The sequence below is a fragment of the Carassius auratus genome, unplaced genomic scaffold (genome assembly GCF_003368295.1).
Source record: "Carassius auratus strain Wakin unplaced genomic scaffold, ASM336829v1 scaf_tig00038244, whole genome shotgun sequence".
Taxonomy (NCBI): domain Eukaryota; kingdom Metazoa; phylum Chordata; class Actinopteri; order Cypriniformes; family Cyprinidae; genus Carassius; species Carassius auratus.
Window position 1 is genome coordinate 2,040 of NW_020526428.1, and position 22,585 is coordinate 24,624.

General features: G+C 36.3%; 1 protein-coding gene across 2 annotated transcripts; it reads right to left on the reverse strand.

Annotated features, from left to right (window-relative positions):
- Positions 1–438: 438 nt before the first annotated feature.
- Positions 439–20,836, reverse strand: LOC113083472 (probable E3 ubiquitin-protein ligase RNF144A-A). Of its 2 annotated transcripts, none has more exons than XM_026254529.1 (4): positions 6,894–7,238; positions 3,430–3,580; positions 2,125–2,229; positions 439–756 (listed from the first exon to the last, which is right to left on the reverse strand). In XM_026254529.1, the coding sequence occupies exons 2-4, from the start codon at positions 3,562–3,564 to the stop codon at positions 613–615; spliced, it is 384 nt and encodes a 127-aa protein (XP_026110314.1). In that variant the 5' UTR covers positions 3,565–3,580; positions 6,894–7,238; the 3' UTR covers positions 439–612. The 2 variants fall into 2 exon arrangements, with proteins under 2 accessions (XP_026110314.1, XP_026110313.1); XM_026254528.1 differs by lacking the exon at positions 6,894–7,238 and adding an exon at positions 20,707–20,836 and having other exon boundaries at positions 447–756.
- Positions 20,837–22,585: the final 1,749 nt, after the last annotated feature.

A 22,585-nucleotide genomic window follows, 5' to 3' on the forward strand; every position in this document is an offset into this window, starting at 1 on the left:
ATTTTTAACAGAAGAGCAGGTATGGCCATTTCTAGCTTGAATGTCAGTTATGCTACTTGATATTGCAAGCTTGGTATTTGTTACTTGTATTATTTCAATGTATTATTGGAATAATCATCACACTGGTTTTTAGCTATATCTAGTGTTTTGTGTCCTTATGTTATTCTTCTAGTTATTTACCTATACTGGCTAATGAATCAGAAGTTTCGCACATGCTCAAGAAAAAAAAAAAAAGATGGTTTAGAATATGTTTTAAGATTCAAAACTGAATGTCAGGAGTGTGGTATGGTTGTTTCAGCATTAGTTTTAAAACTTCGGTGCTCATGTGGACAAAGCAGGTTTTAATCTGGCATTTGGTTTTTCTTTCACGCAAATGATAAAAAAAAAAAAAAAAAAAAAAAAAAAACAGTTAACACAATGAAGCAGAGTTAAATCAGGTGTCGGCAGGTGTTAAATCAGGTCTCATTGTTAAAAATGCAGAGAGCACAGGTAAAAGCCTCCATTGTGTGCCAGCATGAGGTCAGCTGGACATAAACAAGTCCACTCACATCCCTTTCATCCTCACATGTACACCTGTGCCGGCCTATTTGACAGTAAGCATGGAGCTCACCATCAACAAACACACACGTGCCTCATCTGCTGCTTTCTGATACTAATTGCCCCCCCTGATGAACAGACATCTGCTTTCCACTTACCCTTCTCAAACTGCAGCTTCCTGTACCTCTGCATTATCTCTGCGGCCACCATGCATTCAATCTGAGAGAGAAACAGAGAGAACAATCAATTATGAAACAATGTGGTCTGCCGGATCCGAAAGCACTCTTCGTTTCGCACTTAGCATTTCAATTTGATCTGGATAAACACACAGCCAACATTAAATATGGTGTTCGATCTAATCACTGTCTCAAGATCAAACAACACAGCAGGAATATGCTTAGTGAATTTTTGCAGTTGAGTTTAGTGATGCTAGCGGTGCAGAAATGACATGCTTCAGTTTTAAGGATTGGCAAAAGACACTTTAGTGGCTCATCTGGGACTGACTCATCTGGTTTAGCTGCTTTGAAACGGAACGAGCCAGTCATCCTCACAATGAGCCTGCAGCGCAGAGGAGGAACCCTGCCCTCCGACTGACCTCATACATGGAAGGATTTTGTGGTGCAAGCCAACGAGGGGAGAGTCCGACTGGAGAGGTTTCAGCATCCAATTTATACTAAAATGGTTTTAATCTCCTCTTGATGAGATACGGATACGTTTTTAGATTTTTATTTGGAAAGTAATGTATTTGTTTTTTATAATGTCTGGGTTTTTTTTTTTTTCAGAGGCTGTGACTAAAGCAGGGTTTGTTGAAAAAGAAAATCTAATTAGCATAACTACAGCATAAAATGTTTAACAGATCATAAGCTCTGTATTTTTTTTATGTATTTTAATTCTTATAATTTGTATTTTACATCTTCAAGGCCCCCTAAAACTGATTTGTTGAAAACCCTGGTGCTAAAACTATAAAGTCCCTGACATGAATGCTGCTTTAAAAAAATTAAGTAAAATGTATACAAAATTCATGATTATGTAGACTACCATTTAACATTTGGGAGCAGTAAGATTTTTAAACGTTTTAAATGTATTAAAAGTCTCTTATGCTCATCAAGGCTGTATTTATTTGATCTAAAATAAGAGTAAAATAGTAGTTTTGTTAAATATTATTAAAAATTGTATTATATTTTAAAATGTAATTTATTCCTGTGATGGAAAAGCTGAGTCTTCAGTGTCACGTGATCCTTCAAAAATCATTCTATGCTGTTTGTGCTAAAGAAACATTTATTATTAATTTTATTATTATCGTCAATGTTGACAACAGTTGTGTTACTTAATATCTGAGGAAACCACAATTGTTTTTTTTTTTCATTATTGTTTGACGAACAGAAAGTTCAAAAGAACAGCATTTATTTGATTAGAAATATAATGTAGACCCTTTTTTTTTCACTTTTGACCAGTGCAGTTAATGCTTCCTTCCTGAATAAATGTAATGATTTCTTAAAAAAAAAAAAAAAAATACTAGTAAAAAAAATAAATTGTACCCACAAATCACAACCTACTCTTATGAACAGTAGTGTATGTTGACAATACCTCATTTTCTTGTAAATGTCCACGTTTTGGACAGGCTGAGTCTGGACAGCTGATGGCTGTTTCGAAGCCCTCCTTGATGAGAAGTTCCACATAATGCTTCAGGCACTAATAAAAAGACATTAAAAATCCGTTAATAAAAAGAAAATGTCGAAAAAAATATATTATGGGTAAGCAAATTCAGCTTTTAATGACCTGTTTAAATTGCTCAATATGTCTGTGCGAGTGTGAGTACAGAAGCACTTAACCACTAGTAATGAACTGTTAACTTCCTCAAAACAATTACGATGTGTAACATCTCAATTTAACGAAGACGCAGTCACTTGTCCAAGACTAATTATCCTCCAGTGTTAGCAATTTGTGAACACACTGTTTTAATAGGCTATGAGGTTTTTTTCATGCTTCAGGAGAGAAAAAGAGGTAAATGTTTTTCTCTCTCCCACTCTCGCTCTAAACATAAAATACAAAATTAAATTAAATTAAAATATCAGACAAATAACATTTCGGTCCAAACAGACCAAGAAACTAAATGGATTTGAGCTTTTAGGAATGCTCGCCAAGGACAATTCTGAGGGAGTTGTTTCCATAAACATTCTTCGCTTAAGACACAAAGGCAGTTTTGTCTTTAGTGAGCTCACACACAACCAAGACAAGGCCTCTAAGAGTCAGACGAGGAGATGATTTCCCTTTACCCTACTTCAGAAGATTCCCTTTCCCCAAGTGTTGCTTGTAACCTCAAGACATAAATAAAACTGGCCTCAGATCAGTGTAAGAACACAGCAAAGGGAAACTGCAGAAGAAGCCTCAAATATTTATCAATGGACTGTGAATCACATTGCAAAAAAACCCTCAAAAAACAACTTAGCTGGCCTGTAGAGAATCTGTCTATAGCTGTGATCTCGACTTAAATATAGATATGTTTTTTTTTTTTTTTTTTTTATGTCTGAAGCTTATGTAAGGATCCCACTGATTTATTTGTAGCTGTTCTGTACCTAAAACAGTGAAAACTTAAGACAGCAATAAAAGCATGAAATAATCCAGAGGATTATCCTTCATTCTTAAAATAAGGTAAAGAAATTTAATAAAATAAAGCACAAATTATTTTAAATTTTTATTGGAATCACTCAATTACTTTTTTTTTCAGCTTGTATATATAACTTTATTTCTTTATTCATTATTTATGTTACTTAACTTTGATAACATAAAATTACAAATAATTCTTAATTTATAATAATTATTAATATTGTTAATCAGTCATTTCTTGAACCTGTTTTTGACCCCTGAAATCCATGTTTCGATGTTACTCACCAGAGTGCAGAAGACACATTGGCACTGGGTGATGGTGGTCATTTGCTCCAAGGGAAACTCTCCCAGACAAAGTTTACAGGACACCAGCGGGTCCAGGGCCAAATCCCAGGTGGGACGGTACCTAGCTGTGGTCATGACGCCTGCCGCAGAGCTGAAAAACCCAGAATAGCTGCTATTAGAGAAAGCCCACACTTTAATACACCTATGCAACCAGTGCAAAGCTTTTAACCGCTGTCAATCTGAAGTGCCGACTGCTGCTGCAGCCACGATAAGTGCTTTTGTGATCCTCAGCGCTAATATCCAAGGCATCACAAACACCAACCCTCTAAATGCACATTAAATTAGCCATATTTCGTTTAGAGAAGGTCTAACAGAAGCGGTGCTGAAAGGGTCAGATACATTTACCCCCATTTATATTATATAGGCCTGGCCACGAAGTGCTTTTCTGAGATGCATTCGTGAGTCTAGTCTGACTGTAATGGAATGAGAAGTCAGGACGGATAGATGGAGCAAATTTTCCTCTTTTGCTGCTGAATGAAAGATGACTTCACGGTGTGGTACTCCATAAATGAGAAGGTCGGGAGAGAGAGAGATAGAGAGAGAAAAAAAATCGTCCTTTACTCTCTGCCTACGTCTTTCCTTTTTACAGTTTTTCAGAGGGGGCTATTTTTGGAAGTCTCGACTATGAGACACTTCCATTTTCTGATGCTGAAGTGGGCTGTTTTCACAGAGAGTGTTTACAGGAAGTGCCTGCGAGGACATCACCGCTCTGCCTTGGCTGCTAGGCAACAGGGGGATGGGGAATGAGGAAGATACGCTTCTGCTGATGGTGGTACGAGTATTTAAGGCAGGTGCTCTTCTGCACTTGTGGCAGGATGAGGGAAGAAACTTTGGTCTGCATTTCAGGTATCTTGTGCTGAGAATCATTTGAGTCAATGCTGAAGTGGTTTGGTGAAGTGGTTAAGGTTTAGTACTAGCTACCGAAAAACACTTACTGTCACACCAGGTTATGCAGGAGCTGTTCTCATTTTATATGGAAATGTGGCACAATTGTGAGCAAATTGGTTGTCAAAGTCTTGTAGAGTGCAATAGTAATGCTCTGGATGTAAAAATGCCATTCATTTTCTCCCTTAATAGCTCTCATATGGAAAGCAGAAAGCTTCTGCATAAGACAATCAAATGTTATTTACTCTGAGCATAAGCACAGAATAAATAAAAAAATTCCCTTTAGTGCTACAGAGGTGGAAGTGTTCTTAAGCTCTCACTCATCATTTCCACAAAAATTCTAGGCTGTTTCCAGTTGATAAGATAAATGGGATGAAGTATTGATGGCTTGATAATGCACCAGTGTAGCCTCCTGTATCTCAAGAACAGAGATGCCAATGAAAGCAGATTTTTGCTTGGTCTCGCTTGGCCCACATCCATCCATCAGAATTTTTGGCCAGGGAATCATATATGTGTGTGTGTTAGATATATATATATATATATATATATATATATATATATATATATATATATCTACACACACACACACACACACACACACACACACACAAAATGGGCCTGTTGAATGCTTGAATCTGGTTGGTTGATGAATGTTCTAAGTTGTGCAATTATTTATAGTAGTTCTGGGCAGGGCTTGACAGCATTATATGTCCATATTACTTCGCCAAATGATTTCAGTTATTTCAAAGGTCTTTACAAACTACAAAAGCAAAACAACCAAAACCCACAACACAAACCAAGTAATTATAGTATACAACAATATAAAAACACCAAATTATTTGCATGTTTTTGCCACAAAAGTATGTTTTATTATGTATAGAAAGCATACCCTAATTCTCCCACTCTCTCTACCTTACAAAGGCACACATATACAGTACAGACACAAACACACAGACACTCACACAGAATAATAGCTCAGTAACTTCAATAGCTACATGTCATTTCTCATAATCAAGTTCTTGAAGCAGATAAACTTGCAGTTTCGATTTTAGTAGAGTCGCTGCTGCCGATCACGGTTGAGAGATGCACAGAGACTCACAGAGGTAATTCACACACGCTTAATCTCGCTCTCTCACCCTCTAATAACTGCATTAATTGCTGCATTAGTCTGCTATCAATGGCTCCAGCCTCTGTTACTAGGTCTAAAATGTCATTTTGGAAATGGCAATGGAGGCTTGGAAATGAATCCTGCACACAAGTGTGTTTTAAGGACAAAAACCTGATGAATGTCTTGAAATGCTCTGCATTATTTGAGTTGTGGTAACCATAGTATAAGTGGAATAATTGACTCCAGTTCGTTGAATTATTAGAAAATAATTCACACTCCTCTTTGCATCGTGGCTGTATCACCACTTCTAATAATTCAATGGTCGTAGTCTATTAATCCTTACGATTGTGTGTGCATGTGTGTGTTTAGTACATACAGTTTAGGTGTGTGCTTCTGTAAAAGCACTAAAAGAATCTTTAATGGAATCATTAACTAGAATAATTAATTCCGAACAATTCCCATCCTACTTCACTCACCCTTTACATCAATCATCAAGGTGACAAATGTTCTGTGAGAAAAGGTGATGCATGGGAAATCTCCCTGAGCTGCGTTTCTCAGAAACCAATTACCACTTTCCAACACTGAAACAATAACAAGGAAATACACAAGTAATCCACACAAAGCAGCCTTTAGAGAGAACATCACTATGACCTCGTCTCAGTTTCTTATCAGATCACTGAACAAAGAAAACAATCATTTATCATGAGCTCAGGCTGCAATTTGATCTACAACATTATGAAATAACTTACATTAAGGGATTGTTCACACAAAAATGACAATTCTGTTATTTTCTCACCTGCATATCAATGAAATGCATTTCTTTCTTCTCTGGAACAGAAAATGAGATTTTTAAAAGTGAAGAAAAATAAAAAAGCTGTTGTCCATACAGTGAAAGACAGTAGGGTCTAGACTTGTTTTGGACTCCATCAACTTTAACTAGATGACAAGACAATCTTCACTATATATTCTTTTGTGTTCCAGAGAAGAAAAAAAGTCAGAGGATCTAGAAGACATGAGGGCAAGTAATTCAAGACAGATTTTACATCTCAACGACTTGTGACAGCTGGATGGACCATTAAGTGAAACCACACTCATTATTCAGGGTTTCAAGACCAAATTAGCCATCCAAATTATCTTGATTGGTTTTGAAAATAGCACATAACAGTTTTGTACGTAACAGTTACCACAGGTTTCATCACAATACCACACCAAACATTGCGGTTACTATCATAAACCAGTGGTAACTTTCTAAAACAACAAATTAAACAATTATTTTTACATATTTCTAAAGAAAATGTCATGTTCATCCAAGCATCAATAACTAGGGTATTCTGGCTGACAATATAATTTCCCTGATATTTGCTGTTGCTCAGATAGTCACAAACATACAAGTAAATAGTTATTCTATTACCTTATCTTCTACTACACAGTTCTTTTTCTTCTTTAGACGTTCAGATATGAAATAGGTGCAGAAGGTGGAACCTCTCAAAGGTGCTGGTCTCCAAATCTCCCCTCCATTATTTATTCTCAGATAGAAATGGGTCAGTCTCACAATGAAAGCTGAGCAGTACAGCTGCCTGAATATTTCAAGATATGGATGTCTCAGTCCTAGCCTCCACAAACACGAGCACAGTGTTCCCTCACTTAACTTTATCTGACTTATGGGCTCTACTCAATCATTCTTGAAAATAGCAGAAGCATTTACCTGCCCCACGGGCTCAGTTCTTCCTCATTTATCACAACATAAAAGCGTCATATTTCACAATCAAACATTGTGTTGTAATACTGTAGGGTTTCATAATGCTGTCAGACAGATAACTGCCCAAACGAGATCAGACAGATGCCAAAAAACACAGCAGACTGGGATGGGAACAGATAAAATGTAATGCTTTTCCCATGCACATTTAACACTGAAGAATGAACCGGCAGGGATTATTTGATTATTACCCTGAAACATTAGGCACAGAAAATAGGCCTAAGTGTCAACATCACATCTTGATCTTAATTGAAGCTTTGTAAGTCCAATGTGGCTTTTTAAATGTCGTTGAGTTTTATTTCCTTCCACTGGAGGTTGTAATGACCTGCAAGATTTCAAGATTTCAAGATCTGGTAAGGTCAAACTGAACTCAACATTATTTTTCACTTTGTTACTTTTGAAAAATCCAGCATATCATGAGTTTAACCATTTACTACCATTAACAGTTTATGCCATGTATGCCAAGTATTTTGCTCAGAACACCTAGATTCACTAATTCCTTTTTTCCCCAAAAGTTTTTCAATGATTATCAGTCTTCAATTGTTAATCAAACACTGGTGTTTTTCATATTGCTAATAAAACAGAAATACAATAAAAGGCACCAAGGTTCAATGAATAATTCAAAAATTACTAATGATAAGAGTCACAGAAACAGTTTCCCCATTAAGTAATGTTGTTCATTACAGCCTAATGCTGCATTCACATCATATCAGAACTACTGTAATTATAAGATGACGAGATTCCACTCACAGTGGTTCACTCCTTTGGACTCCAAATTATTTGCTTCTATGACAACAGTAAAATATTTAAATCATCACATGAATTTATTAACTCCATGCTATATGCTCTTGTAAAATAATAAAGAATAAAGAAATCTCTCCTGTTAAGAGGGTATAATAAAATTACATGACACCTAACTTTAACTTTGGAGGCCGCTGTCATTTTTGGTAATTTTACATGACATCAGAACAGTCAAATCAGAGCTTTAAGTGTGCAAAGTGGACTTTAAATTATACTTCAGTTTGCATATCTGTAGGCTTTGTATGTTTGCCAAGAAGCATAGTACTTTAAAATAGAATTAGATTGATGTGTGCATATCAAATAGCCTTGAACAAGGCTCATCTAATCACATTTTAGAGTCTGAACTGTCTGATCTGTTTAAATTGAGCTTTTTAGATGTATCCACCATAGACCGTATAAAAACATGGACGTAGTGTCCGTGACGTCACCCACAGGTTTCTGAAGAGCATTTTTTTAAAGCCAAAAGTGTGCAGAGCGGGCTGTCGCCATCTAGGCAGCACGTCACCGTGCGTCACTCCGAGGCAATCGTAAATGGCCAATAAGGCGGGAGCTGGTTGCTGAAGCCACGCCCACCTAGTGCCCCTGTGGTGAAAGCATCGGCAATCCACCTGTCACTCTAGTGACCACGCCCTTAATTATGCAGAACTTAAAAAAAAAAAAATCACCCCCCCACAGTTGTCATGAAGGTCAAAATTAGCTAGATATACTGAAATCATTTTTTGCACCTGGCTGTAAACGTTTTTTTTTTATGCTGTAAAGTTGGGCATTTTAACATGGGGAGTCTATGGGACTGACTCACTTCTGCAGCCTCCAGCGGCCAGTCGATGAATTACAGTTTTAGTCACTTCCTTGTTGGCTTCACGAGAGACAGCGGGAGGTTGCCGCTCGGTATCGACATTCAAATTCTGACCAATATTGATCAGTAAATAACACTTTCTGTAAAGCTGATTTGAAACGATGCGCATTGTGAAAAGTAATACATAAACTGAAATTGACAAGTGATATTTTTTCATGTTTTGGCTGATAAAAGACTGATTTTAGAATTCTATATTATTTTATCTAAATAAATGCAAAAATGAACAACTAAAAACTTAAATTTGTTTCTATTTGCATCACAATTACAATGAACAGTATATTTGGATTCTGAAAAGGATTTGATGTGAAAAGATGGGAATGACCCTGAATGGAGAAACCCTGGTGGTTTTTCTTCTAGCTGCATTGCTCTCTGACTGCAGGCTGTGTGTCCGCCCACTGAGGTGGGATGTCAGCAATGAGTCTGTCTATCTGTAAAGGTTATTCCTGGACTCCTGAAAAAAACTATAACCCCATTAAACCGCCACATTATCGATTCTGAGCTTGTTTTTTTTCTGCATATGACACGTGTGTGCTAGACTAGAGACGATCGTGGAAGGATTCATTTCACAAGATATGTGCTGTGAGACACGTGCTCATTGCTTGACAGTGTGTGCATCCCCCCTCCATTATTTCAGCATTTTAATTTAGAGATGCTTCCATTTATATCGTTTTGAACGCAGTATGAAATAGATGCACGAAACTCACGTACTGACAGACTTTCACGTGCGCTTTGTGTTTGTTGTCCTGACAACAAACACAAAGATTGAGGCTGTGGTTAAATGCACGTGCATCTCTGAATACTTTTATGATACGAAACTGATGTAAACAGTCAGATATGTTTTTAGAACAAGGCAAATCATATATGTCGAAACAGATCTGTGCATTAGTGTGAATGCAGCTGCCACTGTCTAAGATGTCATTAGTAATAATTTCACAGCAATAATGCTGAGAAAAAAAAAGAAAAACCCATATCTATGATTGTCTGTAAACTTTCGGATACTTAAAGCACTCTCAGATACTGAAAGTACTTTTTGTTTATCACTTGTAATTGTATCCCCCCCATTACTTTTTGCTTGTATGTTTTGAAGCTATATTTAGTTGGTTAAATTCTTAACAATTGTTTTAATATTATATATATATATATCTCAATATATATATTGATATACATATATATATACATATATATATATATATATATATATATATATACACATATATATATATATATATATATATATATATATATATATATATATATATATATATATATATATATATATATATATATAATTTAATAAAGGCACAAAATACATTTTATATAAAATTTATATGAAAATGTAGCCATGTACAGTAATATTTCAAACTGAGGATGCAACACATTGTTATAAATTATGATATTGAATTGAATCGAATAGCTGACATGAATCGCAAATCGAACAACATTTTTTTGCTTTTTTATTTTTTTATTCAATACTCTTTACGCAACTGGTGCGATGAATAAGTAAAATATGACAAAAGTATTCGTTGATGACTAGAGGAAGCCATGTTCAAATGTATTTGACAGATGTCACAAGTCATTTTTTGGAGCATGTTCAAATAAATATTCATTTTAGACTAAGCAAGACGTTTTAATGGACGTTTAACGGTATGAAGACCTCTTGTAAGTCAAAAGATCAAAAAAATGTATTTGTGATGTAATGAACTCTTTAAGGCAAATCAGTTCACTTAGTGGCCATCTTGCAGCCATTTTCTCCAATTCATATCAAGATATTTATTTCACAGTTCTTCCAAGAATGCAACCGTAACCGACTAACACTAGTATAAGTAAAAACAGATTTTAGAATTTGTCCGAATTTACATGGAAGACAAGAAATTAGTGCATAAAAGCTAAAAACTTCAAGTCACAGTAACCCTGTGCAGACCCTGAGCTGTAAGTTCAAAGTGAAAAGCAAGCACATGTGCAACTGTTCCCTCACTGTTTGTTTGCCCTTGCCAAATGACACACATTTATCACCCCAAGTGATTGAGTGCTCTTTTATTTTTGGCTCTGTGTTTATAAACTTTGGGATCCCAGAGGTGAAGCATTCCCAGTGCGCACAGAGACTATTATCTTCCGCTCCCAGCAGTGAGATCAAGACTGAAAATCTACAACAGGCTGCTTTACTGAGACGATACATCAAGCCATCATCCTCCTCTTCATTCATCAAGGGTTATTTTGTAGTTCAGTGACTCAGACAAGGCTACAATAACAAGCTTGCATGAAAACAAGGGCCAATGCCAGCCTTCAACCCTGGCATGCGTCATTTATGACACCAACATTTCTCTCAGATTAGTTTCCTTGAACGTCATGGGCTAGATTAATAGTCAGCACTTCCAAAAAACTAGTCTAAATAATAAGGTTGTGTTTTTGAGCGCTCTAGATTGTAAAAACATTTTGACTAAATCAGTTCATTTCAAACTTCATTAAATATAGTATCCTTTTTTGGGAATAAAGCATAAAACCAGGTAGCTGGTTGAAGCTGGTTCGAGATGGTTCAGGAGTTCAATTGGGTTAAAACTCAAAAAGGCTGATATAGACCTAGTTATTGGAATGAGTCAAGATGGCCAATTAGTCATGCAACAACTGTCTATTAATTTAGTGACGTCCATATCCACATACATTGAAATTGGGTGTCTTACCCTGCATTTTGTACTTTTTTTTGTCCAACAAACCCCAAGAATTGTCTTCTCTAAACAACCCATAACAAATAGGCTACATCAGATCAAGATCATGTGAACACAAAACAAGTTCATACAAGCTTCTACAAGCTTCCCAAAGACAGATAACTCATTTACACAACCCACCGACTAGTCAAATTCAAAACTATGCACTTTTGTGCATACCTACTTGGTAAACAAAGGGTGTCCAATCCTGTTCCTGCAGAGTGTAGCCCCAACGATCTCCAACACTACCGTCTGGAAGTTTCTCATGAATCTGAAGACCTCGATTAGATGGTTCAGATGTGTTTGACTGGGGTTGGAGCTAAACTCTGTAGGACAGTGTCCCTCCAGGAGCAGATTTAGACACCAATTTGGTAGACAATCTTGGTTGACCTGATCAGACCGTGGCTCCAAAATAGGTTTCAAAATTGACAGACCGGCTAAAATAACTTAACCTGGTATGACCAGGTTTCTCTAGCAGCGTAAGAAGGAGAATCAAGATGTGTTGATCAAAGAAGCGCAGTTTGAACATTTCAGACAAGTACTGACTTGGTAGAAAAAACAGCTGAATAACGAGGAAGAGCTCTCAGACAGCCTGAAGGAAGAATATCTTGGAAAGCAAAGACAATCTGATTAAAGTTACAGGAGTATGTTCTGTAAAGGTCAATCGTCCAAAATAAGGACAGGATTTCTCTAATGTTCTGAGGTCACTCTGCCTAACATTTCCAGATGGTCGGAAACATTTTCCAGTCTGACTAAAAAGCATACCATTATCTCCAAGGATGAATATGGTTAAAGCAGAATTAAAACAGTGAGAAATTTAGCCTCTATGTAGTGTGAAAACAAGGATTTGAATGAAAAAAAAAACATCAGCTATGTCAGAGTAAAAGCAAATCAAAATATGAAGAGACATCGGTCTTCTCAGAAGCCTTGTGGCACACCATTTGTGCCTGAATAAATAAAAGGATATGACAAGCATGCTGCGGAGTACTTATTTCTATTGACACGATCAGAGACTGAGAGCCTGAGGTTATCTATGAATTCCATCTGTTGTCACTCAAGGTTCTGCTCCTCAAAAAAAGAAAAAAAAAGAAAGAAAACTTAAAAAATTTAGTTTTATCCATTAAATTTCATACCAAGAACATTTTATTGTGAGAAAAAATAAAGCATTTAGCAAACAATAAAACATAAGACATGGAAAAATATGTTAGCCTTTCATTTAGAAAAGGTCTTTTCACCATTCTTATGCTTCTTTTCTCTACCTTTAGTTGGAAAACACAGTTATGAAGTGTCGCCCATAGACAGTAGTTATGAATAAGCTTTGAATCACAGATGCTGAGGTCATGACATGCCCAAACTTCTATTCTTCAGCAAACACACCCACACTGGAAAACACTTCATACACAATGTACTGCATTGTCTTGGATTGACACTCCGGACACACACGTCCATCTCATAGTTTTGCTGAAACTGAAACGAGTAGCTGAAAATAAAATTATTTTAACATTATTGTACAAAATAATAAGCTGGCACAAAATGTTCTACACCATTAAATAATGTATTTTTCTTTTGCAGCTTAACGGATAAGTCAGGCTTCACTAGTTTGCTGAGGCAATCATGAAAAATCTTCATGTTTTAAAAGTTATTGAGGAAGGTTATTGTAAAATAAAGATATTAGGAAGTACAGTGACTACGTAAGATAAAAAGCTACAAATGTGAGATCAGAGTCTGAATTATAATATATAAAATTGCAATTCTAACAAATTGTTACATAATAAGATAAAAACTTACCATTTACCACCAAATGTGAGATCTGCAAAATCTAATCAGTTCCATACGTCAGTGGAAAGCTTATTTATTCAGATGATGTATAAATCTCAATTTAGAAGAATTGACACTGAAGACTGGTTTTGTGGTCCAGGGTCACACACACACACACACACACACACATATATACTCTGCCCTCCATAAGTATTGGAATAGTAAAGACAAAATTGCTTTCTCTGCTTAGGAGTCAAGACATTTGCAAATATGATTAAAAGATGAATTTGTGACAAAACTACAGAATGTCACATTTTATTATTAGGTCTTTCGATACATGCACGCTTTACCAAATAAAAAAGGACAGCACTTTTAGAGTTCATCCCACTATTTGATGTGTGCATAATTATTGGAACAGTTGAATTTAAGGCAGATGTAAAAGATTAATAGCTAATATTTAGTTGCCGATCCCTTGCATGCAATCAGAGCAACCTGCAACCCATAGATATCAGCAGACTCTTGGTCTTATACTTTAATGCCTTTAATGCAGCCAATTCCAACTGTTGTTTTGGGGAGTTTCTGTCTTTAGTCTCCTCTTCAGCTGGTGAAATTAATGTTCAGTCGGATTTAAATCTGGAGACTGATTTGGGGCCACCTCCACCAAGCTTTACAGATGAGATTGTATGCTCAGGATGAGATTGTATGCTTTGCAGTTCACTTTTTTCTCCACACTTTTGCTTTCCAATCACTTAGATAAAGGTTTATCTTTGTCTCATCTTGGTCCATCAACTCTCACATTTGTGAAGAATCTTGCCTTTCTATTTTTGGTGCTGATCTGAGGTTTGCATCTTGCTGTGTAGCTTCTGTAATTCTGTGTCAGATTCTCCTGCTGACTGTAGATTGACAGAGCATCACCCCAGCGTTCTGGAGGTTGTTGGTGATTTTACAGACATGTATTTTAAGGGTTCATTTTCACAGCTTTTATCAAGATAACGATTCATCAATCATCAGTCATCAACTACTGTTGTTTTTCTCAGCCAATAAGGTCGTTGGATGCTGATGTCGCTGGTAGTTTTCAAACTCTGGATTTCTCAAAGACCTTTGTTTTTTCTATAGTTATAATTGACAATAACTTTTCTTTTAGCATCCAAATTGCATGCTTTTCTTTCAGAGTCAGCTTCCTGTCTCCATCCTGGTTAGTCTGTGTCATCGCCGAATGCAAGACTTAGAATGTAGAATCAATGGATATAACTGATAAGACACATTCCCTGCTTTTAATATCTGAAGAGTTAATGCAACAGGACACAGCTGAACACTTAGAAAGACCTGTGAGGCATCTGTTCCAATACTTGTGCTCACATCAGATAGGGAGATGAAACTGTAAAAGTACAGATCATCTTAGCTGGTAAAACATCTTTGTGTTGAATCACCCAATAATAAAACGTGACATTCTGTAGTTGTGTCTCATATTCATCTTTTAATCATATTTACTGATTTCTAGACTCGACAGAAAACAGAACAATTTTGTCTTTACTGTTCCAATACTTATGGAGGGCACTGTATGTCCAAGTTGTGAGCTGTAAAGTTGCAATTCTGAGAAATAAGTCACACTGTGAGATAAATTGTTGCAATTATAAGAAATAGAGTCTTAAAATGTGAAATATTAAGTTGCAGTTAAAAATGGTTATGAATGATGGAATTTGGTGATTCAAAAACACGGCATCATGTATGAACATACCATTTTCTTTGCACTGAACTGTTGCTGAATTATTGGTACATCTACCATCATTGTGGTACCAAAATGTTGTGCAGTGCTGTATATAGCGCTATAATGTGGCAAAGCCCTGCAAGGTTGCAGCCCTCAATGCCTGATGAGTTCACACATTGCCATCAAGCTACTAACATGCAAATGTCTCATTTTATCACCAGCCACATGCGGCAATGCTTGATGCTACAGGACAGGGTGAGCTGCCAGGTTTTGAGTGGGTACCGTCTGTGAACTGGATGAATAAAAAATTATACCTGTCAATTAGACAGGTACTGCAGTTTAAATTCACATCAGACAAGCTTGAAGCAAGCTTGCTTAACAACCATCATACACAAAATTAACAGGTACTAGTCAGTTACAAATATTAAGTTATCAACTTGATAACAGTGGACAGTGACTGATCCAAACTTGACTTGTATGAGTCTTTTGGTGTGACTCGTTTATTTTTATTCTTTAATGAATCCCAAAGTGGTCTTGGCATGCTCACTTTGGAAAATCACTTTGTGCATAAGCAACTTTTATACACGATGCTACTGGGACTCATCCTGCAAAATATCTGACTCAATCAGATGTGAACCCAGCTGAGGTCACCTTCTGCCATGAGCCAGCCAGTCTCCTGATGCATTACAGTGCTTTGCGTTAACTGCTTTCTCATCCACAGCTGGTGGGCAGGAACAATGTAGCTTTTGATATCACAGATAGGAATAACTAACAGAGAAAACCATGGTATGTGATTAAGAGGCTACATTTAGGAAATACTCAATTTCAGAAAAAAAAATCTTTACCATCTTGTGTGATAATAGCAACACAGATTGGAATCCGGAGGTATTTAGTACAACTGCTACAGAATCTTTAAGAAATTAATATATGATTGGAAAAGCTAATTGTCATTCATTATTTATTAATTGGTAAGGCAAAAACAAAATCCTATCTGTTGTCATATCTCAAAATTAAATTGCAAAATGGTCCTTGCATCTCAAAACTCACCTACTTCCAAATGCTTGCCATAACTTAACAGCTTTAAGCGCTCTGTAATGCATTTAGTGCATTGGATGTATGCTTGTGGGGGCTGAGAAGGTCAAACAAGGCCATATTATGGTTAAATATATACTATTCTTGTCTGTGAAGCTCACCTATAGGTTAGAACACATTAGCAAAGCTAATAAATCTCTTCATGGATTTCCCGTAAAATTTCAAGACATAACTGCGGTCCCAAGTCAGTTGGATTAAATAAGAGTTATTAAATAATACAGCCAGGTCAAGTTATTCAGCGTTCTTTTGTTATTGAAGCGTTATTTACAGCACAATTAATTGTATTTGAATCGTTATCATGACTTTTGCTTTGTTTGAGTTATAATTAATTGTTTTGAGCATAATTAAGCATACATCTTTTTTTTCTCATATGAAGTTTCTGTTAAACATTGGTAACAAGCCTCCATGAGCTTTCATGCCTGACGTTCCCAGTTGTTAAGAGTTAGAGCTTTTCTTTTCACTTTCTGACTAGTGCTTTACTTCATTTTATTAACCTGGCAACCCTATGCAAGTGTTCTCTCTGGATATAATCAAGAGCCAATGACCTGAAAAATGCTACATAATTTGGAATTATTGAAATTGATATTAGGAATTTTATGGTTTAAGCTTTTGAGAGAAGTTTGTTAAAGCTTTTCCAATTTTCCAAATGTAGAGTGTGTGTTAATGTATGATCAATACATTTAGGAAACTACATAAGGTCATATAAACTTTGCTCATGAGTTGATATTTATTATTACAAAAATGTTTATTATTATACTCTTGAGATATAATTTGTACTTGCTGCTGTGTCACCACAACCTTTGGTTGAACTGAAGCATCTGCTATAAACAGCGAAAATAAAGGCTATTAGAAAAAAAAAAAAAGTTTGTTTTCTGCTTACCATTCAAGCCACCAATTTGATTCAAAGGTTTCTGATGGACGAATAGTAAAAGTAAAAGAAAATACTTCAGATTGTCTGTTCTGGTAAGGAAAGACAAGAGGACTAATTTGGGAGTTTCATTTTGACAGTTATGTGTAATGCAATTACTTAATCTCTATTAAACTCAGCCTGCATAACCCTGTCATATACAGTGCACTGGTCACTAATGTTGCGGTTTAAGTATATAAATGATACAAGTGCAGATAATTGTTCTACAGTCGATGTTAAAATGCAAAACATGGAGGACAAAGAGCTGGATGTTAATGATTCAAATGCACAGTCAAGCACATAGTCAATTCCAGAGATAACACTCATCAGATAAGGACTCTCCTCTACTGTAAACAGACCGCTGTTATCCCATTTACAAACCCTTCTGTGTATGAGCCTACAAATGTTTTAAGATTAGTATAATACCAACAGACATATTCGGCGAAAACATGAAACAGACATGTCAAATAATATGATTTATAATGTTCACGCAAAAAAAGAAGGCTTGGTTTCAGTAACCGCAGTTAGTGTTGATCCAGCCACGTCAGGGAGATTCTGTGTGTTTCTAGGTGCAAGCAAAAGCACTTTATTTGGCTTGCCGAAAGTAGATGCTAGGGCTGTGCAAAAAATCGAAATCGATTTTCATGCACATCTCATCAGTAAAGATGCTCCTGTAACTAGAAGTATTATCCCCAGCACGTGTGTTCAGATCAGGGTTGCCAGGTTTTCACAACAAATCCTGCCCAGTTGCTTCTCAAAACTAGTCCAAAACTAATCACGATCAAAATTGCTTTCAAAATTGACACAGAATCGCCACCAATTTTAAAATCGATTTTGTGTAGATTGTCAGTGAATTACGGCTCTGTGTAGTAAATGCCAACCAATGTTGCCAAGTCTGTGGTTATTTTTCATGTCCGCGGGTCGAAGCGACAATACCAATAACGTGATATTTAGACCCTAAAATGCGAATTTTACCAAGGCAACCATGCCATAAAACGTACATTTTAACCCCGGAAATCAATTTTTATCGGGGAACCTCCTGGAAACGCGATTGTGGACTAGTTTCGAGAAGCAGCTGGGCAGGATTTGTTGTGAAAACCTGGAAACCACAATCTGAACGCACGTGCTGGAGATATGCTTCTAATTACAGGAGCGTATTTACTGATGAGATGTGCATGAAAATAGTAGATGCATTTTTAGGAATCTTTAAGGTTACTTAAAACAGAACGACAATGCATTTTATGGATGACCGTTTTGTGAACCTAGGAGAAGAGGGAATTCTGATTTTGCAATGATAATCTGGCACTTCTGAATCAGCTACTGTATGTTTTGTTATTAGTTTAAGTATTTGCTATTCACCATTCAAATGCAGAGTTTTGTGTGTGTGGTGTGTGTGTGTGTGTGTGTGTCTGTTTGTCTGTGTGTGTGTGTATGCACGCCAGGGTCACACTGCAGCTGTCTTAACCGTCCGTGGCTTTCGGGCTTGAACTGATGGTAAAACAAAGTACATTATTATCTGTCTTTTCATTTATTTTGAAAGATGAAGCTCACGATTATGGAAAGGGGCGTTACATTTCTGACAAGTGCTTGCGGTGTTCATCCAATCACAATGCACTGTGTCAGTTGCCCAATCAGAGTAGATTACACTTGTCGAAAGGAGAGACTTTGTAGAAAACAATGCATTTGAGAGAGGCGGGTCATAGAAGACCTACAATAATAAATAATGTGTTTTTTGAACTTTAAAACTGGTCAACTTATTCTGTTACACCAAAAACACAAAATAATGATCTTTAAAAAAAAGCATCATATGACCTCTTTAAATGGTTGATAATTTTTTTTTTTATTATTAATTTGATTACCACCATTTTTTCAAATAAATGTATATAAAATCATAAAACAATTAAAAAAGAAAGAATTTTGGGAAGGTTCAATATAATTAACCCTAATATTGTTGTTTATATAATATTGCAGTGCAGTATAACATGCTATGTAAACATGGCAGTTAGCAACATTTGGTGTGTCAAACCTTAGCAGCCACTAGTAATAAAATAAAAATAAAAGTGCTTCACGTTGCCATAGAATAACCTTTTTGTCTAAATAGTTCCATTAAAAGAACATTTCTTTTTCACGAAAGGTTCTTTGTGGGAATAGAAGGTTCTTCAGATTATAAAAAGGTAAGAAAGAGATGGTTCTTTAAAGAACCTTTGACTAAATGTTTCTTTATGAAACCAAAAATGGTTATATGACATCGCTGTGAAGAACCTTTTAAGCAACTTTATTTTTAGGAGTGTAACAATGAGAGTAAAGAGTTTTTCTTTGGACACTGTCTATAACTGTTACGATGAAACTTTTTTCCAAACAGCCCAAGCTACCCTGAACAGAGAAAAAACACTGCGTAAACGTTCGGCAACTCATCTTAGATTCCAAGTTTCTCATTTTTAAATACGCATTCGCTTGGTCATTCATGTGCTCTGAACTTACGATATTCAGGGTTATGTTGTAGGATAAAACACAATTGTTAACCACAGGACTTATCTTACTAAAGCTGTAAATCGAAAAAATCCACAGGAAATTCCCAAGAGAACCCACAGCTTGAAAATTCTCCACCAGGCTGAAACCGCAGTCATAACTAATCCATTAGTCGTAACTAATAAACTAAACTCTTTTTACAACTAAAATGGAGAGGATTTAAAGTTGAATAACCTCATATCAGGAACAGGATTGGTACCCATATTTAATATGACGGGGAAGAAAAGAAAAAGAAAATGAGAATTGTGATACGAAGAAACAATTCTATTTCCCCCCTTTTACCATACTGTATATCGTCATTGCAATAGAAAATATATATACTTTTTTTTTTGTATCAACATTTTGACTGATTAATCGGTTTGTTTTAAAAACCATATCCTCATGGTTGTAGATCACCTACCTAGTTTGACAACCTAATGAAGGGTAAGCAAATTCGACACAATCCCCCAAAAATCATGGAAAATCCCTGAAACTCAGAGCTACTTACTTCAATGGAGTGTTCATCCAGGGTTTAGGTCAAAACTTAAGCTACTGTCGAACTATTCTAGACACGTACAGCACCAGCTCCTGAACTGGAGCACATCCACTCCATTTCATATCAATATTTGCATCTTCTGACTGCACGGGCCAAGAGTCCCATGATCCCAAAAACGAGTTTGCTGCCTACTTAGGCAGTTTTTTGAGCATTACAGATCGTGATTATTAGACATTGTGATATCCTAAAACGCTGTCTAGGTAAGCAGCACAGGTTTTGAAAGCCAGTCCATTTGAACGCGATAGTAACCTATGCACACGTAATAATAATAAACAGCCATCTTAGACATCAATCGGGTAAACTATACAGGAGCTGCACATCCAGGAAGAAAGTGAGTTTTGTAGTTATAGCCAAATGTAGATCATAAAGCATTGCCAAATATAATTAAACCGAGATTATTATATTAAATTGAGCTGCTGACATAGTCGCTTGGCTTTAAAACGATGAACGCTTCACAAACCCTACTGCATTACAGAAAGTCAATGTAGTGTCGAATACAGCGGATATTGTGGTTAAGAAAACATTTCGTTTAAGAGCGATACATTCATCCCAGCCGTCTGTAATGACACGAGCGTATTACCTTCTGTCTTCATGTAGTTTTGCAGGCAGATATAAGAATCAGCTGGTCCGTCGGACGCGCTGTGAAGACGCCATATCTCGAGTGTTTCCTAGTGCTGTGCTGTACTGTACAGCGAGTCTGTGTATGTCTGTATACGTGTGTGTCTCTGAAACGAAGGCGCAGCACTAGCGCCCTCTACTGGGTGCAACACAAATTGTAATTGTGCTCTTGAAATCAGACTTTGGGACGGGAGCTCTTGAGGTAACATTACCTTACTTGAGGGTGTCAACCTGACGTTTATTCTGTTTTTGTATTGTTTACCATCCTTTAAAATATTGATAATTTTATACCGATTTTGCTTTATCTGAGCTTTTGCATTCAACAAGGACATGTTTGTTGCTAGTTACATTTTGTTGGCTGGATATTACAAAAGACCAGCGAAATGAAACGTGGAAATATATACAAAAACAATATTTTCAAGAAAACATATTTTAGAATATGTCACCATAAATTGCCTTTTTTTTTTTTTTTTTGCTAAATTTTGCCTTTGTGATAATATATATAGGCATCTCAATAAAAAAGTTTTTTAAGGTGCATCTCAATAAATTAGAATGTCGTGGAAAAGTTCATTTATTTCAGTAATTCAGCTCAAATTGTGAAATCTGTGTATTAAATAAATTCAGTGCACACAGACTGAAGAAGTTTAAGTCTTTGGTTCTTTTAATCATGATGGTTTTGGATCACATTTTACAAAAACCCACCAATTCACCCACCATTCATCTCAACAAATTAGAATACTAAATAAGACCAATAAAATAATAATAATAATTGCTGGCCTTCTGGAAAGTATGTTATTTTACTGTACGAGTATTCAATACTTGGTAGGGGCTCCTTTTACTTTAATTACTGCCTCAATTCAGCATGGCATGCATCTTCATGAAGCTGGTCAGCAGAAGGAAGCATGAAGTGCTCCAAAAGTTCTTGCTAAACAGGTGCAATGACTTTGGTTTTAAAAAAACACAATGGACCAACACCAGCAGATGAAATCCAGACTCCAGGACTTCGGTTTCCAAATCAAACACTTGCTCTCATCTGAAAAGTGGACTTTGGACCACTGGGCAACAGTCCACTTCTTCTTCTTCTTAGCTCAGGTAAGACACCTCTGATGTTGTCTGTGGTTCAGGAGTGGCTTAGCAAGAGGAATATGACAACTGCAACAAACTCCTTGACACATTTGCATGCCTTGACCCCAGCCTCATTCCATTCCTCGTGAAGTTCACTCAAATTCTTGAATCGATTTTGCTTGACAATCCTCTTAAGACTGCGGTTCTCTCGGTTGGTTGTGCATCTTTTTCTTCCACACTTTTTTCTTCCACTCAACTTTCTGTTAACATGCTTGGATACAGCACTCTGTGAACAGCCAGCTTCTTTGGCAATGACTTTTTGTGACTTACCCTCCTTGTGAAGCGTTTCAATGATTGTCTTCTGAACAACTGTCAGATCAGCAGTCTTCCCCGTGATTGTGTAGCCTAGTGAACCAAACTGAGAGACTACTTTGAAGGCTCAGGAAACCTTGTTTTTAGTTGATTATGCTTAGTCACCATATTCTAATTAGTTGAGATTGAGTTGGTGGGTTTTTGTTAAATGTGAGTCAAAATCATCACAATAAAAAAAAAGAAAGAAAAAAAAGACTTAAACTACTCCAGTCTGTGTGCACTGAATTTATTTAAAACACAAGTTTCACAATTTGAGTTGAATTACTGAAATAAATAAAAATGTCCATGACATTCTAATTTATTGAGATGCACCTGTATACTAGGATGTAGCCTATATGTTAGGGACATAAAAATGTACTCAATACCAGGGGTTACCTAAATATTTCTGAGAAACGAAAGCTTAA